The sequence below is a fragment of the Euprymna scolopes genome, chromosome 31 (assembly GCF_053919585.1).
Source record: "Euprymna scolopes isolate OS-2025 chromosome 31, ASM5391958v1, whole genome shotgun sequence".
Classification (NCBI taxonomy): Eukaryota; Metazoa; Mollusca; class Cephalopoda; order Sepiida; family Sepiolidae; genus Euprymna; species Euprymna scolopes.
Genome location: NC_136512.1, coordinates 46052475 through 46073793, shown reverse-complemented (window position 1 = coordinate 46073793; position 21319 = coordinate 46052475). Strand labels below are relative to the sequence as shown.

The 21319-nt window shown below is 31.7% G+C and overlaps 1 protein-coding gene across 6 annotated transcripts in view; it reads left to right on the top strand.

Annotated features, from left to right (window-relative positions):
• Positions 1-588: 588 nt before the first annotated feature.
• The window catches only part of LOC145255730 (leucine-rich repeat protein 1-like), a 40429-nt gene continuing 19698 nt past the window's right edge, over positions 589-21319 (top strand). For 3 of the 6 annotated variants that reach the window (XM_080114344.1, XM_080114340.1, XM_080114346.1), the window contains exon 1: positions 1063-1312. In XM_080114344.1, coding sequence (XP_079970470.1) covers positions 1142-1312 — 171 coding nt within the window. In that variant the 5' untranslated portion in view covers positions 1063-1141. Of the gene's footprint in view, positions 712-1062; positions 1313-6122; positions 6222-15258; positions 15302-21319 lie in introns of those variants that run through there. The other 3 variants (XM_080114343.1, XM_080114341.1, XM_080114342.1) reach the window with 3 other exon arrangements.

The following is a 21319-nucleotide window of genomic DNA, read 5'->3' as shown; positions in this document are numbered from 1 at the left end:
AGAAAATTCTTCCGCCGGCAATTAACTGTATAAAAAAAAAAACAAAAAAACATTTTTTCTATTTCTGTGTAATCGCCCCTAAAAAAACAAAAACAAAAAAAAAACAAAAAAAAAACAACCTGACTGAACAAAAAGTCTTGAAAATAAAATAAAAAACAAGAAACAAAAATATGGTTAAAGAAAAACAAAAAATATATACTTACACCTAACATTTATACGGGTAAACAACCTTACCTATTCTATACTTCAACCTTACAATTGAATTAAAAAACATATAAAACTTTAATTAAACTTGGAAATACGATTTAAAAAATAGCGCGGATCACTCTCTGCATTAGCACCTTCATTAAAAAAGGTATTCATAAAAAAAAAAAACACGGAACATATAAGACATTTAAATATGAATAGAACTTTTCATAATTGTAACCTACGAAAATCTTTTTTATTTTAATTAAAAGCAATATAAATAGAAGTTTTTTTAAAAAAGTTGTTTTCAAAAACAACTTCTGAAATACCAATATTGTTTATATATTATTGACATAGTAACGTACCGGTGATTAGGGAAATTAGTTCCTTTTATGTGATAAAGGGTTCGAGATTATTTTTCCACCTAAACTACAGTCTGGCCCCTTTTCTTGGAGATAACAATATTTGGTGCTAGTGCAGAGAGTGATCCGCGCAATTTTTTAAATCGTATTTCCAAGTTTAATGGTATATTTTTTTTATTATTCAATTGTAAGGTTGAAGTATAGAATATGTACAAAACACTCTCCCCTCTCCATGTTAAGAATAGCTTTTTAAATGATAACGTTATTATTTACGTCCGGATCAGTGATCAGTGCAGAGTGATCATCCGGCGGATCACTCTGCACTAGTACCCAATATTTAGATAACTTGCTGTTGATAAATATTTTGCAAAAAAATAAATACTAAAATAAATTGAATAAACATATTTGCTTTTTTCAATGTAGGTTTTTTGGTTATTTTTTTGATAATTTGCATTTTATTTATTTATTTATTTTTTTTTTTTCGGTTTGTTTTGCTTTTTTCCTTCCTTAGTCTGCGTCTGTTACGCCGCTTGGTTGACACCGATGATTGCCGGTCTCGCTCGACGGGAAATCACGAGAATTCGGGTCAAATTATGCAGAGTACTGTTTTATTTTATATAAGCCTATTAAAACGGTATAATTTAAATGTACAATCGAAATACGTCTATAAGGAATGTTTTACCACTTTTGTTTTTGTAACGAATTTTTTAATGTTCAAGTTTAGTTTCCCGCATTTCTTTAAACGTCGTTACAAAATTACACAGGTTAGTAGCATTATTGAAATATTGAAATACTATTTTAATGTTGATTGACTATTCGAAATCTATTCCACTGAAGCAATTCTTGAAGGAAAAATATTTGGATATGTGTTAGTTGTTAACAGTTGTTGCATTTTTTTTATTTTTTATCCTTTTTTGTTTGTCATAACAAATACTCAACCATTCTTAATGATTCAGGTTGAATAAAAATGTCAGCTTGCACATATTTTGAAAAAGATGCTTGGAATTACACCTATTTTAAAAAAGCAAAATACAGAAAATCTTGTCAAGAGACAGATTTTATATTCGAAAAAAGCACGTAAAATTGATTTTTAACTAATAAAAATTTACGATTTGGTACTTTTGCATCTTGGCTGAAATAATAACGTTATTTAGAAACATATTCTGAACATGGGAGGACAGAGTGTTTTCTAACTATTCTGTACTTTTACATAAAAGAAATATCGTAAAAATTGAATTTAACTTGTAAATAATACTTAAAACAGCACACGAGTTTGTATTACTGCACAGATTCGAAAAAGCAGTGCTAATGCACTTACTGATCCGCGCTATTTTTGAAATTGTATTTCCACGTTTAATTAAAGTTGGGTTTGTATTACTACACAGATTCGAAAAAGTTGTCAAAAAACAAATATATAACAAATAAATGTTATCAAAGGCAAGATAAGTTACTTTTCAACCAAAACTGGATATAGTTTTGGTGGTTTTATTCAATTTAACATGTTTATTCAGCTCGAAGAGCATACAGTGTTTACTGATCTATTGCAAAATTCAAAATGGCGCCCGACTTTCTCTTTAACACGGTAAGTTCGGGAAAAGGTGTTATAAATAATAAACTAGACAAAATACTGTTAGAAATTCGCTCAAGATATGTTACCGTGACATAACTTGACATATATTCGGTGGTTTTTAAATAGTATTTTGTCTAGTTTATTATTTATAACACCTTTTTCCAAACTTACCGTGTTAAAGAGAGTCGAGCGCCATTTTGAATTTTCCAATACATCGGTAAACACTGTATGTTTTTCGAGCTGAATAAACATGTTGGTACTGGTCGCGATTTGAGTTCCCTGCCGAACACCATAAAAAAAAAACACTGACTTCTCCCTACGCATAAAGGACATGTTTTAGTTGCCATAGTAACTAAACGATCATGAATTTTTATCGACTTTTATAAGTTTTACTGTTTATGAATATTGAAATAAAAGCAATTACTACACGTTTATTAATAATATCTCACTTTTATCGCCTTTATTTTTAATCACTTTTATCGACTTTTTTTTACTGTTTTACTGTTTATGTGTCACTTTTATCGACTTTTTCTTTTTTTTAAATAGCATTTTCTTTTTAAATGACGACGTTTTTACTGTTGATGAATATTAGAAGAAAAATAATTACTAAACATTTATTAATATAAAAAAAATGGGCGCTACTGCTAGTGCAGTGTTCAGTGATGATCCGCGCTATATTTTAAATCGTATTTCTAAGTTTAATTAAAGTTTAATGGGTTTTTTTTTATTCAATTGTAAGGTTAAAGTAGAGAATAGGTACAAAACACCCTCCCCATGTTAAGAATGGCTTTTAAAATAATAACGTTATTTCAACACGGATCAATAAGTGCACTGCACTAGTACCACAAAATGGTGATAGAATAATACTTACGTTTGTTTATTTAAACTTTAATTAAAGTTAGAAATACGATTTAAAATATAGCGCGGATCATAAGTGCACTAGCACCCATTTTTTTATTAATAAATGTGGTATTCCGGCATAAAGCTCGAGACAATAGTCTCTAACCCCCTTTCACAACAAAAGGAACTAATTTCCATATACACCGCTTTTGGTTACTATGGGAACAGTTAATTTTTGTGATGATTCGATTTTTAATAATAATGATGAATGATAATAATGATGATTCGATTTTTAATAATAAACAATATACAGGACATTTTAAAAGTAAAACAATATTTGTTTAATAGTAATTATTAAAGAAAAAGTTAAAATTTGACTTTTTTGGCCTTTTTTTTATCTAAAAAATGTGGTTTTGTCTTTGAATTTGGCCTTTTTTGCTGAAAGATTTGGCTTCAAACATTTATTGTAGCCTACAATATACAGGATTTTTTATTTATTAATTTTTGTGATTCGAGGAATAAACCAATAAAATCTATTTTGTTTTTTTATTATTGTTGATTTTTTTTTATTATTGTCGATTTTTTTTTATTATTATTGTTGATTTTTTTTTTAATTATTATTTGATCTGAAAACCCGCACAAATTATTAGTACTGCCGCTAATTAATCGAAAAATCGTACGCGTTCTGCTGCAGTCCTGCACTTATGGAGAAAATTGTTGATGATGTTATACCTGCAGCAGCTGACCTGTGTTTTTTGGAGTATTCTCAGTATTCATATTAAGCAATGTAATTCTTTGTTATCGGTGGTGGTGGTGGCCATTTCTATACATGCAAGCAAGCGCATTTAAATTTGTCACAAAAAAAGTAGTTTTTGGGATATTAATCAGTGTAGTTTATTATTAAAAATAAATATTAATATTTAAAATAAAATAAAATGTGTTTATTATTAAAAATAAATATTAATATTTAAAATAATAAAATGTGTTTATTATTAAAAAGCGAATCATCACAAAAATTAGCTGTTCCCATAGTAACCAAAAGCGGTGTATAAGGAAATTAGTTCCTTTTGTTGTGAAAGGGGGTTAGAGACTATTGTCTCGAGCTTTATGCCGGAATACCATAAATGTTTAGTAATTATTTTTCTTTTAATATTCATAAACAGTAAAAACGTCGTCATTTAAAAAGAAAATGCTATTTAAAAAGAAAAAGTCGATAAATGTGATTAAACACAAAGGCGATAAAAGTGAGATATTATTAATAAATGTGTAGTAATTTCTTTTATTTCAATGTTCATAAACAGTAAAACTTATAAAAAGTCGATAAAAATTCATGATCGTTTAGTTACTATGGCAACTAAAACATGTCCTTTTGCTCATGCGTAGGGAGAAGTCAGTGTTTTTTTTATGGTGTTCGGCATGGAACTCAAATCGCGACCAGTACCAATGTTACATTGAATAAAAACACGAAAAATATATCCAGTTTGGAAGAAAAGTAACTTATCTTACCTTTGATAACATTTATTTGTTATATATTTGTTTGTTGTTTTTGACAACTTTTCGAATCTTATGTGTACAGTAATACAAACCCCAAATAAATGTTATCAAAGGCAAGATAAGTTACTTTTCTACCAAACTGGATATATTTTTGGGGGGTTTGTATTACTGTACACATAGATTCGAAAAAGTTGTCAAAAAAACAAATATATAACAAATAAATATTATCAAAGGCAAGATAAGTTACTTTTCTACCTAACTGGATATATTTTTTTGTGTTTTTATTCAATGTACCATGTTTATTCAGCTTGAAAAACAGTGTTTACCGATGTATTGGAAAATTCAAGATGGCGCCTGATTCTCTCTTTAACACAGTAAGTTTGGGAAAAGGTGTTATAAATAAAAAAAAAAAAACTAGACAAAATACTGTTAAAAAGCCGCCGAATATATGTCAACCTATGTCACGGTAACATATATTGAGCGAGTTTTTAACAGTATTTTGTCTAGTTTTTTATTTATAACACCTTTTCTCAAACTTACCGTGTTAAGAGAGAGTCAGGCGCCATCTTGAATTTTCCAATACATCGGTAAACACTGTATGTTTTTAGGTAGAACACCTAAAAAAATCCTCTAATATATTTAACGAAACCTACTTTTAATATGTAAGTTTATTTGTTTATTTAATAATGAATAGATATCGAAAATTTCAGGTAAATATAACTATTATTTGATTTTTGCTAGATTTTTAAAACAGATGTGCCAACGGCTAAAAACACGTTAATACATAGGAACGTTGTTTTAATGCGTCGATAATGTAAACACGATTTTTGTCTCGCATTTTCATTATTTTTGTAAGCTGTAAAAATTTTTTTAAGCATATTAACAGTTTATTTGAAGCTTCGGTGCAAGTCTATATAAATAGTCCATAAGTAATCTTTTTTACTATAAAAATCTGAAAAAAATCTTTATAATGTACGTACTTGTCACTGCATGAAGATGTCATATTCCAAAAATCATTTAAATCGATCAAGTAGTTTTTTTTTTTTTTTTTAAGAAAATCAAATATTATGAGACATTTTATTGAAGAAAAGCTTCACGCCACCTTGTTTTTGAATGACACTGCTAGCGACACCTATTGGGAATGTTTGTAATATAAGATCAGCAAGGGGCAGACAATCGACTTTCCACGCTATAGAAAAAAAATTGGAAAATTAAGACATTTATAAGTTTTTGAGGATGTTGAAAACGAAAATAAAGTTTAAAATTCCAGCAAACGAGTAGTTTCTCAGATATGAAGAAATGTTAGTTTAAAGAAAGTGGGGGATCACTTTTCTATAATAATTTAACGTATAATGATCACCCACTAGTGTAAAACTTGAATTTACGCCGCTGAAATACACATTTGCCGAATTTTTGTTGGAGGAGCGTCAACGTGTGGATGCTCAATTTACGTAAAATTCTTCATATCTTGGAAGCTACTCGTTTAACACTAGTAGTGAACATAAAGTGGGTGAGCATTATCGTGACTACCGAGAAAGAAGGCCGATGCAAAAAATGCATATGACAGCATAACGTCACTTCCTAATTAACTTGTAGGTATAGACAACTTCCGGTATTCAACCACGTGGTCATGCTAACAGTCATAAAAAAATATGGCTACCAACATGTGTTACCGATTGTCCATTTATGTTCTAAGGAAGAATGACAATTCTCCATTCGGAAAATAATTATTATAATTGCACATGTGGGATAATTTTAATCAAAATATCGTAAGTGAATTCGTGTTTGAACTTTTATTTTTATTGGAGAAAGTCGAATATTTCATTTTATTTATATTTTTTTTACTGCAAAACAAACAATTTTTGGGTTTGTATTACTGTACACATAGATTCGAAAAAGTTATCAAAAAACAAATATATAACAAATAAATATTATTAAAAGCAAAGTTACAAACATGCCGACATTTTTCTTTTTAAAATATATTGATAAACATTGTATGATTTTCGAAGAAAAACCTTCCCAGATAGGTAGAAGACTAACTTATCTTGCCTTTGATAACATTTATTTGTGATATATTTGTTTTCTGACAATTTTTTCGAATCTATGTGTACAGTAATACAAACCTAAAATTTAATTTAGCGTGAAAATAATATTTAAAATACATGAGCGTACACTGCACAAGCACCCTTATTATTATCATAATAATAATAGTAATAATAATAATAAAAAAAACTGGTGTAGATAACATCGATTGGCGCCACACCACACCAACTAGTTGTGAAGGGTCAGGGAGGATGGAAAGACCGAGGTGAGAGAGTACTGACCAAATCTCCACTGGAAGTGTGCAGTTCAAATCTGGTACTTTGGGGAAGCACTTTGTCACCCAAACTCCAGGAAACACCAATGGGTGAGAAATCAGTGACAACGGCTGTTGCGATAACATGCAATCATCTGCACAAGTGGTCAAAAGGTGGAGAACACGGGAAATCTGGGGAGACTTGTTGTCACTCAGTCTCCAGGGAACACCACGGTTACTGCCAGTGAGCAATCACTGATGATAGCTTGTGAGACAACTAATATGCTACACATTTTGATGAAAAACATGGGGAAAAAATGGACATAGAAGAACAGAAAACAAAACTTTAAATATAATTTCTGTATTTAAAGTAATAGTTATTTAAATATTTCAACATATAATCTTGTGGAGAAAATCCAGCTTCCCAATAAGGGGCACTCTGGATAGGAACAAAAATAATCTCAGTCATGAAAGATTTCTCCTCCACCGATCGAAGACAGAAAAGGTAAAGTGTAGCATCAAAACAGATACTACACTGATCTTGTTCCGAAGGCCAAAAAATATTTGTTTAATGTTTCTTTAATTGTTTGTTCCCTAAATTCATAATTCAGTTTTATCAGTATTAAATTGTATATTGCTTTAAAATTACTTAATTTTGTAAAATTAGATAATGTTTATATTTTATATTAAATAAAGTTCAGCTGAAGTAGTAATCGAACTGTGTTCCTTTTTCTTTTTAAAAATGTTTTATTGCTCTTTTTCAAATAGCCCTCATATAGTACTGACAGTTTGACAAATCTTACCTACATTGCCTGCAGGCATTTTTCAGTTAACAGGCCTTCTTCTTCTTACTCTCGGTGGCCGTGTCATTATACACTAGTGGTGGCCATAAAGACGGTGATCATTATACGTTAAATTATTATAGAAAAGTGATCCCCCACTTTCTTTAAACAAACATTTCTTCATATCTTGGAAACTACTTGTTTGCTGGAATTTTAAACTTTATTTTCGTTTTCAACATCCTCAAAAACTTATAAATGTCTTAATTTTCCAATTTTTTTTGGAAAGTCGATTGCTGATCTTATATTACAAACATTCCCAATAGGTGTCGCTAGCAGTGTATCATTCAAAAACAAGATGGCGTGAAGCTTTTCTTCGATAAAATGTCTCATAATATTTGATTTTCTTAAATAAATAAAAAAACTACTTGATCAATTTAAGTGATTTTTGGAATATGACATTTTCATGCAGTGAAAAATACGTACATTATAAAGATTTTTTTCAGAGTTTTATAGTAAAAAAGATTACTTGTGGACCATTTATAGACTTGCAACGAAGCTTCTTTTAAATAGTAAAAAAAGTTAAGATGATAATAAATTAATTACAGTTACATACAGGGGGGGGGGTTAAAACTGTGGCGCGCATTGGAGGTACCTAATATATAATATATATATATATATATATATATGGTGCTAATGCACTTAATGATCCGCGCTATTTTTTAAATCGTATTTCCAAGTTTAATTAAAGTTTTATGATGTTTTTTTATTCAATTGTAAGGTTAAAGTACAGAATAGGAACAAAACACCCTCCTCTCCCAATGTTAATAATAATAATAATGTTATTATTTCAGCACGGATCAATAAGTGCATTGCATGAGTACCATATATTTTTTTAAATAGAACGATTTTTTTTTCAGGTATCATGATTCTAAATTGATCAGTTCTGCAAGAGGAAATAAGTTACAATTATACTTTTAATGAGTAAAAACAGGCAGTCTTGCAGTTAAGTCCCGGCAAAGTTCGACAACTCTAGAAGGGTCAGATCAGTATTTTACACGGTCAAATCACAAATATTACAAATTATTAGTTTTAAAATAAAAAATATGTAATTAATATAAAATATATTATATAATAATTAATATAAATAAATATGAAAATTTGTTCCATTCCCATCTAATGGAAGTGTTGTGGATACGGCGTGAGAAAGGACACGCATTTCCACAAATTATTAAAAGCATAAGACAACAAAACACTTTTTAAAGAAATTTTTAATTTTCAAAATTATTTTATTTTGGGTACTCATGCAGAGAGTGATCCGTGCTGAAATAATAATGTTTAAATTTAAAAAGCCATTCTTTACATGGGGAGGGGAGGGTGTTTTGTTCCTATTCTGTACTTTAACCTTACAATTGAATAAAAAAAACATATAAAACTTTAATTAAACATGGAAATACGATTTAAAAAATAGCGCGGATCACTTTCTGCATTAGCACCTTATTTTGTATAAATAAATTTATATTTTGTTACGTAGTTGATTACTTCAGATTTTATTTTGTTTGTTTTTCTGGTAAGACAATAATACACTTTCTAAAAATTGCTGGTGCTTGTCTGTAAATGGGCCGAAAAAAATGTACGTACTTGTCACTGCATGAAGATGTCATATTCCAAAAATCGCGTAAATCGATCAAGTATTTTTTATTTAAGAAAATCAAATATTATCACATGGTTTATCGAAGATTTGCTCCACGCCATCTTATTTGAGGGTTGATGACACCTGGCGAAAACATGGAAATATGGGATCAGCAAAGGCAGACCATCGACTTTTTAAAAAAATTTTTTCTGAAATGTCGAAAACACATTTTTTATAATACAAATAAAAAATAATAAATTAACATAACGACTTCTTTTCCTAAAAAGAATGTCTAAAATAGTTTTTTTTTAAATAGACTTTATTAAGCGAACATGAAAAACAAAATGTCAAACACTTTTTTTATAATACAAAAATTTCATTTTCTTAAAAAAAAATACTTGATTGATTTATCTTTTATATTTTCATCTAAGTTTTTCATGTTCGCTTATTAAAGTCTGTTTTCAAACGAAAAAAAAAAAAACTGTTTTCGACATTTAAGAAAAAAAAATAAAAAGAAGTCGATGGTCTGCCCTTGTTGATCCCATATTTCCACCATATTTCCGCCAGGTGTCGTCAGTGTCGTTAACCTTCAAACAAGATGGCGTGGAGCAAATCTTTGATAAACTGTGTGATAATATTTGATTTTCTTAAATAAAAAAAAAACTACTTGATTGATTTAAGTGATTTTTGGAATATGACATCTTCATGCAGTGACAAGTACGTACATTATAAAGATTTTTTTCAGATTTTTCTTGTAAAAATTTTTTTCTGGCCCATTTATAGACAAACAACAAATGGTTTCATTTTTCTGTTAAATAAATAGTTATAAATATATAAAAATGTACACTTTGCTTGTTTACTTTATTTAATCAAGTGCTTACTTCCAATATGAAAATATTTTTTTTATATTAATTACATATTTTTTATTTTAAAACTTTAATAATTTTTATTTTTATTTTAAAACTAATAATTTGTAATATTTGTGATTTGACGGTGTAAAATACTGATGCGACTCTTCTAGAGTTGTTGAACTTTGCCTGGACTTAACTGCAAGACTGCCTAAAAACAGTAAAAAGATTGCTTTATTTAACGATGAGTGTCCGAAGAAAATTTTTTTCAAAATTTTCCATACTCGTTTATGTTTAAGTTATTTTTTTTTTTTGTTTTGACACAACAAAAAAATGAGCAGGCAAAAGATTTTCGGACAGCCCAAACTATTAAAAATTATATCTCTTCTAGTTATTTTCTAAATTTCAAGACAAAAATACAAGCGCAGTATGGGTATTTACAAATCTGGGGGAGGAGGGGGGGTCATCACAAAATCTTACTGAAAATGCTGTTTTATGATGTTAACATTTTTATCACTTTATTTGCTTTAAAGAGAGCTATATGCCCAGTCTGTTAAATCCAAAGTAGCTGATCAACGGCTTGGTTCCCACCAGTTTTGTCAAATAACAAATAGGATCCTGAACAGAAGTGTGCGTTCTATCCCAACCATTATCAACGAACCAGAGGTCATCTTGTCAGCATCAGACAAAGCTAAACTATTTGCCAAGAACTTTGCAGCTAATTCTACCCTATACGACGAAGGCCATCAACTCCCTGTATTTCCTCCTATAACAGACAACATGCTATGTAACATACAAATATCTGTGCGTGAGGTCGCCAAGCTAATCAAGAACCTTGATTCCAGTAAAGCAACTGGCCCTGAAAGCATTCCAATTATAGTGCTGAAAAAGCTTCAACCAGAACTTGCCCCCATACTTACAAAACTGTTTAAGCGTTGTCTTAAGGAGAAGTGCTTTCCAACACCTTGGAAAACCTCATCAGTATGCCCTGTACTTAAGAATTCAGGTGATAAGTCGTCTCCCTCTCAGTACAGACCAATAAGTTTCCTGTGTGTCATGAGTAAGTTGCTGGAATCCATATTAACTAGAGAAGTAGTCAAGAAATAACCTTCTTAGTGACATGCAATATGGTTTCCGTTCTGCCAGATCTACAGCAGATGTGCTAACGGTTATATCTCATAGGATTTAGCAAATCTCTTGACAAAGGCTTCCTTTCTAGGGTAATTGCTCTTGACATATCAAAGGCTTTCGATAAGGTATGGCATAAGGACCTACTTCACAAGATTTCCAGCTACGGTATAACTGGAAATGTTTTTTCAATTATTAAATCATTTCTCTCTGATAGGCTCATAAGAGTAGTGGTTGATGGGCAGAAATCATGAAATAATGCTGGAGTTCCTGAGGGATCCATCCTGGGCCCAACTCTCTTCCTGATCTACATTAGGGGAGGTCGATTTTTAACTTTTTCTAGAAAATCAAAACCTTCTACGCAGGGAAAATTGTGTGTTATGATGAGTACTAATATAAAAAAATTTGCCATCTTTCATGGTTGGATGAGCATTTAACTTTAAAGATTGTCTTATTAGACGCGTTGAAAAAATCGTTGCTTTTTAGACAATGTTATAAAAGTTTACAATTTCAGTCCAAACAAAGTTATTAGATTAATCATTTTAGTAAAAAGGAAAGAAATATGTTAAAATTAATATAAAAAGGTGAATCTCCCCCCCCCCCCCCGGCTGCATATAATCTTCAGTTGAAAGCATAAACTGAGGATGCAAGTTATAAAAAGTAATTCTGGGTCAGAATCTTTTCCATCTTATGCATATTATTAGCAAGATTTTGACCTTAAAATATTTTTTAGATCCTTACATAAAGTGGCTTCATGCCTTGTCTGGAACGATTTCCATAAAAACATAAAATTAAAATGTGTGTGAAAGGTCATAATTATTAATGAAGGAATAGAATGAAATGTGCTTGGAATTTATAAGTGAATCAATTTTTAAAAACTACAATTGTTAATTAAAATGCTCTAATACTTATATTTATCATAGGTAATCTTAGGTTCAAATTTATACACTAATTTTAAAACAGATTCATAAAAAATGTCAAACCACACACAAATGTTAGCAATGATTATTGTTGCATCATTTCATAGTGTTCTACATAAGATCCTTTTGAATCGAAAGAAGGCCTCATTTCTCGACATAAAACTTTTGCAAATATGCTTGTGTCTTCTTTCAAATCCATTTGACCATTGCATAGAAAAATATTTTCTGGCAATAGAGCAAAAGCATTGTATTGAATATTTTTAAATGCAACTGTTTGGATTTCTTGTGGCTGCTGCTTAATTCTCTGAATCATATTGAAAATGTATAGTTGCTGGTTATGAAATTTATTGTCTCTTAATTTCAAACCAAGCATACATTTCAACAATAAATTTAACCAACGTGTGCATTTTATCAAACAGTGTTTGAGGATAAATCTGCCGGGTCCATAAACACATTAGTCGAATTGCTAGAGTTAGTCATCTGGCTTTATTTAAAGGCCCAATCCTCCATGCAGCATATTTTGGATCAACCTTCCTCGTGAGATTCCTACTGCATATTCTAAAATTAGTCTTTGGTCGTCACTCAGATCATCAATGTCTATCAGTACAGAATAATTGATATCCAAAGGACTACTTATTGGTGGAAATTCAACCTGGGGCAAATGATTGAAATTATTACCACACAATTTTCCAATTGGCCCAGTAAATGATGTTGGGCTTTGTGTATTACCATCGATCCATTTAAATAACGCCCTGAAATGAAGCTCATTCTGATGGAGGGAGCAACCAATAGTGTGTAACTTCCTGTTTAATATTTTTTCTAGAGATGTGACAAGCCCAGATTCACAGCCAGTGTTTGTATTGGTGTTGTCTAAAAGCACAGCCTTCAATGTAGTCTCACTCTTATATTCTTTTAAAACACTTGCAACTTCTTCTGCTAAAACAACACCAGTTGCATTAGTATTAGGGATAACTCCCTTTTTATCACAGCCTATTTCCGCTGTTAATGTCAAATGGCGTTCTGGTCCCTTAACTTTTCTTATTTGTGTTTCTCCATTCGCTTCCATCACCTCCTGATAAAACAAAGTGTTTTGTCATGCCTACTATCTACAGCAATACAAACCAGATTTTCAATTTTTTCATTGTGCTTTTGAAGGGTATGCTCTTTAGTTTTTTCTTTTTGTCTATTTTTGATTTATCCAGGATGATGTTGTTAATGTTTATACGTGTGTTGAGAAGGCCCATAGCATGTAAATCCAAAAGGAAGGCATTTGCCAGGCTCGCTCCTAAATTTGAAGAAACGCCACCCCGGATTAGTTCAATAGCATACCGTGGAATTTTTAATTGGCTGTAATCACTCTTACAATATCTGTCTGGCTCAAAATTTTCATCTTGTCCATCGCTATTCTCTGATTGGGAAGGGGAAACATTCTGGTCATAAGATGTTGAGGCAACAGAAGATGAACCAACTTGGTTCCCTATTTCTCCTAACACTGCACTCCTTTTATATTTTTTAATGGAAGCTTTATCTATAGGACCAAGTTGAAATGTGCCCTTAGGTCCTATTTTGTTTCTTTGGTCTTTTAGATATTCTCTGTCTTCCAATGGAACCTGAAAAATCAAATTTGACACATATTGGATGCGAGATGTGACTCAGAACTTTCATGCAATTTCTCATAAAACGAAGAAGTATGAGATTTTTAATTTGTTTACTTAAAATACAAGTATAGAAATTCATTTACTTTAAAATGTGTATGACATTGTCTTAAAGAATGAAAAATAGAATAAACTTACCTTCTGTTTGAGGGGGCAATTACAGATTATGTGTTTGGTCTGACAATTTTCCTTTTTACATTTCACATTTTTGGTTGGGTGTATATTTTCCAGGAAATAACTGTGCTGTATGACTTGTCGATATGTGGGGGGTTCTGTTTTATCAAGCATAGAAGGTGGACCAGCAAATTTATTAGTATCTCCACTGCGAGTAGAAAATTTGGTTTGTTTCCCAACCATTTAAAAAAAAAAAAATATCTGAAAAACGTATATAATATCGGAAATTGCGGAATTATATAAGTAAAAACTGAGAGGGAAAAAATTCAAATATGATAAAATATAAAATAATAAATATTCACTTACTGAATTACAAATCAAACTGCTAACGGCAATATGTTAACGGCAAGAAGCACGCAAAATAAACAACTTTCAAATGAAAAAAATATCTTTACAATTATAAAATATCTTTAAAATTATAAAATATCTTTACTATTATAAAATATCTTTAAAATTATAAAATATCTTTAAAATTATAAAATATCTTTACTATTATAAAATATCTTTACAATTATAAAATATCTTTACAATTATAAAATATCTTTACAATTATAAAATATCTTTACAATTATAAAATATCTTTACAATTATAAAATATCTTTACTATTATAAAATATCTTTACTATTATAAAATATCTTTACAATTATAAAATATCTTTACTATTATAAAATATCTTTAAAATTATAAAATATCTTTACTATTATAAAATATCTTTACTATTATAAAATATCTTTACAATTATAAAATATCTTTACAATTATAAAATATCTTTAAAATTATAAAATATCTTTACTATTATAAAATATCTTTACTATTATAAAATATCTTTAAAATTATAAAATATCTTTACTATTATAAAATATCTTTACTATTATAAAATATCTTTACAATTATAAAATATCTTTACTATTATAAAATATCTTTACTATTATAAAATATCTTTACTATTATAAAATATCTTTACTATTATAAAATATCTTTAAAATAAACAAATAATTATAAAAATAAGAATAAAATTGTTTTATAAGAATTATAAAAATATTTTTGTTTCTTGATAGTTATGTATTAAACTGAAATGCAAACTAGTAAACACGTGTGTGAATTAGCGAATGTTTTGATTTTTCCGGTGAAGATTGAAAATTGTACCAGTAAAAAAAAAGACCGGATGTGTGTGATGTTCATTGTAAATTAAATTAAATATTATTCAGTGTTAGCCTTTTTTGAAATTTATTATTAGCTAACTTACTCAAAATGCCTCGAAAGTAAGAAATATATACGTATATTATTTAACATATTTTCTTCAGATTTTTCTCAACCCCGGTCATAATTTGACCTATTTCTTCTATCACTGAACACCGGTGTAAAATAAAAATATACGATAATTTCGATGTTTAAATTCATTTGCTCATAAAACGGTAAAGTTTTGGAGAAAAATATTTTGCACTTTTACTTTTTAGATTAGTTTACATCTTTCCCTGGGTAGAAGAAACCGTGGTTCCAAAATCGACCTCCCCTAATTTACATCAATGATCTCCCAAAACACATACTTAAATCATTCGTTGACATCTATGCTGATGACACAACCATCAAAGGCCGTAAATGACAAAGTTCTCTCTGATTTTCTCTCCTCTGATCTTGAGCGCGTGGTACACTGTACCACTGGTACAGTGGGGGAAGAGGTGACTGATTACTTTTAATGCATCTAAAACCAAGCTCCTATCTTTACATCATCAACGCTCTGATCCCATCTGGCATCAATTGAGATGGATGGCTCTCAGGGGAGGCCCCATGTTTTGACAAGCTTCTGGGCTTGACCTTTACTCCTGATCTGAAATGTAACACATACATCAAGTCTGTTGCAATGGTCGCTGGAAAGATGGTGGGATCCTTCTACCGCTCCATTAGATATCTCACTTCTGATGCAATTCTCTATCTATATAAAAGTCAAGTTCGTCCAAGGATGGAATACTGCTGCCACATCTGGGCAGGAGCTGCTAAAAACAGCCTATCCTGCTTTGACAGAGTACAAAATAGGTTTTGTGGCTTAGTGAGGGATGCCCTTTTCTCTTCCCTGCAACTTCTCTCCCACAGGAGAGACGTTGCGAGCATGTCTTTGTTTTATCATTACTTCCATGGCAAGTGCTCGTCTGAGCTCAAATCTCTGGTCCCCCCTCGCCAATCTTTCACGATAAACGCCCGTCTAGCTGAAAGCACTGTCAAAAATTTTACCTACTCTTTATCTGTACCAAAACGTAGATTCCATGAACAAAGCTTCTTTCTTAGAAGTGCATGCCTGTGGAACTCTGTTCCATTTGCCTGTTTCCCACCTGACTACAACCTGGATGTCTTCAAGTCCAACATAAACAAATTCCTGATGAACCGCCCCCCCTTAAGTAAGACACTTTATTAAATCTCCAATACTAACGTACTGTACACGCAATAACCCTTATCTCCGAATGGCTTCTGGGCCTTGATAAGTGGTGACTACCTTGTAAAAAAAAAAATATATATAATGTACATTATTATTTATTTACTCATTTCAAAGTATATTCTTTTACGAACAAATGAGGATTTAAATTGATTTGGTTTTTAAAATATGATAATTTTAGTAGAACGCACTTGAAATCTGTGATTATCCAAAGCGTTTTATTGTTTGTGTGTATTGCTAGTAAAGAATGCGAGAGAGTTGTATGCTCAGTCCTTCAAGTCCAACGTAGCTGAGCAGTGACTTAGTTCCCACCAGTTTTTGGCAAATAGCAAACAGGGTCCTGAACAGAAACATTATTTTCATGGCAAGTGCTCGTCTGAACTCCAATCTATGGTCCCCTCGCCCCTCGCCAAACTTTCACAAAAAACACTCGTCTAGTTGAAACCACTATCAATAACTTCCCCCACTCTTTGTCTGTGCCTAAACCTAAACATTCCATGAACAAAGCTTCTTTCTTAGAACTGCACACATATGGATTTTTCCTTATTTATGTTTTTTTAATATAGAGGAATTCTGGAAAAGGACCTTATTTTTTCTGTAGTATCATTTTTCTGTAGTATCATCCGGATATTATGTTTTGACCTACATTTTCATTGGAATCCTCAGTAACACGGTTTACTTTCAAGTTTCAAACCTGGAACTCATTTGGATTTCTATATCGCTCGTTAACCAAATTTAAAAAAAATATTAAATTTTTGACGCTGATTTAGAATTACATTTATTTAAAAAAAAAAAAGAAATCAGAGAAATCTTGTCATGAAACAATGGTGTCATGTTCGAAAAATCACGTAAATTGATCAAGTAAAATACTTGATCAATTTACGTGATTTTTCGAACATGACACCATTGTTTCATGACAAGATTTCTCTGATTTCTTTTTTTTAATTCAGAAAATAAAAATTTACTATTTTTAGTGATTTGAAATTTTTTTTACCAAACACTCTGAATCTATACAGAGTGGTGTTATATTAATTATAAGGCTGATTTTGATCTTCATAGTTCAAATTGAGTTGTCTCCCCCTTATTTATGCTTGATGGCCGACAAAAAATCACTGTCTCGCTTAGGCATAAAATTTGATTTTCTTGATCATTTTACATGATTTTTTGAATATGACACCTTTGTCCATGACAAGTACGTACATTAAGGTAGGTCGATTTTCTACTTAAAAAAAAATCAACTTTGCTAGACCCAGGAAAGTTGTGTATTAGTATAATAAATACTTATACAAAAAATTACATCTCTTACTTGCACCGTTTGACATTAAAGATCATTTACATAAACAAATTGAAAATCTTTGTTTTTTTTATAAAGTTACCCTATAAATTGGTTAGAAAAATATTAATTTCAATATTTAAACCAAGAAATGTTATTTTGTTTCATTAAAATAAAATAAATAAGGTAAAACAGATAAAAGATAACTAGAAATAAATTCTCTTTCCTTTACTATCAACACCTCCAACATTCGTCTTTTAACCTCTTTAAACAGTGATAACATTATAAAAGATGGCAAGAACGGGTAATTTTTTTGTTATAAAAAAGACATAAAAGAAAACTATGCATCCTCTTTATGAACATATTGCATCAAATTGCTGTACGTAAGATCGGGTTAGAAGCAAATGAAGGCCTCATTTGATTACACAGCTTTGCATATTATTTTAATTGGAATTCATTATTGAGATGAGTATTATTTATATTAATTTATTGCGGACTATTATTCTCATCTTTTATTAGTTGTTGTTTCACGACGTTTCGGCCAACTATTCCTCTGGCCTTTGTCAGGTGATAACCGAGACGGATAGGAACTCTCCTAACTGCATTCTCAGCAATCACTGCCATCCGTAGTTGTTGTCGTCTCACCACGTTTTGGCGAAGTAAGCCTCTGGCCAGCTTTGGGTAGGATTGAAACCGCTATCTTCAGACAATGCTCATCTGGAACCATAGAGATTCAACGTCTCTATCAACTGTGCCATGGGCAGTAAAGCAAAATCATTATGCTGTCAATTTTGTAAAGTAATATGAGTTGAGTTTCAAGTGGCTGTTTCTTGATCCTATTGATAATATAAAGTTGTTGGTTATGGAACTTATCCCTTTTTTTATTTCAAACCAGCTAATTACATATACTTCAATTATGAATCAATGAGGCTGTGAAGTTTGCCAGACATTTCTTGTAGATAAGCACCTCTTGTCCATAAGCACATTAGTCTGATGGTTAAAGTATGTTATTAAACGTTATACAACTTTAATGAAAATTACTAAATTAAAATTGGAAATAAAATAGGAAAACAATTAACATAAAATCCAACCATTTTATTAATTAACACACTCAGGATGGGTTGAACTGACTCCAATAGTGTTAACCGTATCTTGCATCAAAGCCATCCACCCTTGTCGGTTGGCAGCAGAGTCGACGGCATGATTCAGCCATTCACGGTTCCAGTGACGGACACCAAAAATACGAGGACCAGACTCCATCTCCAAATCAACTTTGACCATTGCGAGCCAAGTCTTAAGTTGACCACCTTGATGCTTCTTCCAACCAGTGGATCTGGTTGGAGAGGCAAATGCGCAAAATATTGTGGAGGCAGTAGTGATCGGAGACTTCAGGTTTATAAAGATCCTCTCTGCGCAGTGGCCAGGTCTCACATCCATAGAGAAGAATTCTTCTGACTATGGCCTCATATATCCGCAACTTCATGGAATGTCTTATTTGAAGATGGACGAAGGCTCCTCTAGCCAGGTTGATAATGTAGTCAATGATGTAGTTAAATAGGATGAAGGAGAGCACACATTCTTGGCAGACGCCTGTTTTGACTAACCCGTGATGCGAAGGCGGAAAAGAAAGTAAAAGAAAACTTGACATCTTACCTCGCTACGCCATGACGTGACTGGAAATGTAAAGCGTTCTGTTATAAGGGACATAATTACGGATAGCATCGGATACGAAACGGTGTATAAAAGAGCGTCTTGCATTGTCTTGGAGTCAGTTCAGTGGTACGCACTAGCCCGACCGTCTCGCGGCTTACACTCTCCAAGTGTAGTCAGGATTAACCAAGCTCCCAGGACGAGCGTTCCGCTCACACACATTAAGTTACCTTTTTCCTTTACCTTCATTTACGCGTATATCAACTTCAAGGCGAGAGCCATTTTATATTGTGTATTATTTTCAAAGTACGAATAAACCCTTTTGTTACGCATTCCACTCGGCGTATTTTGTCATGTTATTATATACCGTCAAAACGGGATATAACACGTTCGAATTTAGTCAACCATTACGCTATAGCAGATAGTGAAATGAATAAGTTGGTAATTAAATCTGGCTGTAGGCCAGTTAAGCTTTCAGCTTTCTACCGTATTTGTTTCCCCACGATGTTGCGGAAAACCAGCTCCCTCCCAAAAAGAGGAGAACTCTGGCAATGACCAAATGAATAGCAACTGTCTGATATGAAGGGTTTCCCCCATATTGATCAAAGCTAATTGCTTTCAAGACGTCCTGGCCTGGAAGGCCAGGAGGCGGATGCCTTTGCTTCGATCAGTTTCGCTTTTATACGTAAACGACAAACGCTGGAAACCAGGGATTTTTTAAAACTCAATAAAATAAAAGGTAGAGACAACGTCCTTTCAGAAATCGGAGATATTATGATCTAGGAAGTAAAACGAAACTTCTCCATATATGTAACCGACGCAAAAAGGTCTATGGAAAAAGCCTTTCACGGACATACACGATGCTCACGCTCATTTAGCCTTTTATATAATAGACTAGCGGGATTGCATGGATGTTTGTGAGGTGTGTGTTGAGCAAAAAAAAAATTTTTTTTTTTGAAGTGTTAGGCAATGTGAAACCCGTGATGCGCATTGCCCGAGTGTTTGGAAAAAAAAAAATTGTTAGTAGGCAGGTTCGAAGCCGTGACGCGAAGGCGGAAAAGAAAGTGAAAGAAAACGTGAGCTCTACACTAAAAACCATAGGAAGTGGAAAGCGTTCAAATTTAGCGATGTCAATCAAAATATTGACTTGCTAAGTGAATGCAAAAATGAACGTTGGCTGAAGGCCAGTTCAGCTTTCTGCCATTTCATTAATTTGTTTCACCACAATGTTGTGGAAAACCAGTTCCCCCCAAAGGGGGAGCTCTCCAAATGAATAGCAATTGTTTGATATGAAAGGTTTTCCCCACATTGATGAAAGCTAATTGCTTTTCTGGAGGTCCCAGCCGAGAAGGCCGGTGAATGACGTTCGCTGCTATTAGTTTCGCCTTTATATGAAAAACAAACAAACACACAAGAGGATGGAATAGCGTGAATTTTATAAAAGTCAATCAAAATAAATCTGGAGACGACGTCCTGTCGCAAATTATCGATATTATAATCAGGAGTATATAAAAAGTTCTAAAATATAGTCCCCTCCCCCCAGAAACCCGTTGAAAAAAGCCGGCTGGTATGTATATAGATTACTCGATTTATTGAAGAACAGCATTACTATTTCTCATTAAAATACAGTTTTACATATATTTACTGAATTTATTTGCTTTAATGACTAGTCTCAATTTTACCAGTCGATATCGTTCGGTAACACCGTTATCTTAGCAGAATCTTAAATTATTTCACAATTTAAAGTCATTTCTTCAAATATCGGCAAAATTTAAGGGAAAAATATATTATCTAGTCATTTTTTTCTGGTAATTTGCAACTTTCCACTCCCTCACTCTTACTATCCCAAAATTGACTTACCCTAATGTACATCATAAAGATTTTTCTAATCACCAAATTTCCACCATCTTGCTAATTATCAGTTGCTGCAATGGGCTGAATATTTCAGCACTTTGTAGCAGTTTATTTAACTTACTGGAATACTCCTACAAAACATACTGTGTTCTGTATAAGATTAGTATAGTATTACATACCATACTTTGGGGTAATTCCACCAAGTCCGAGTTGATAGCGCCAACTAGC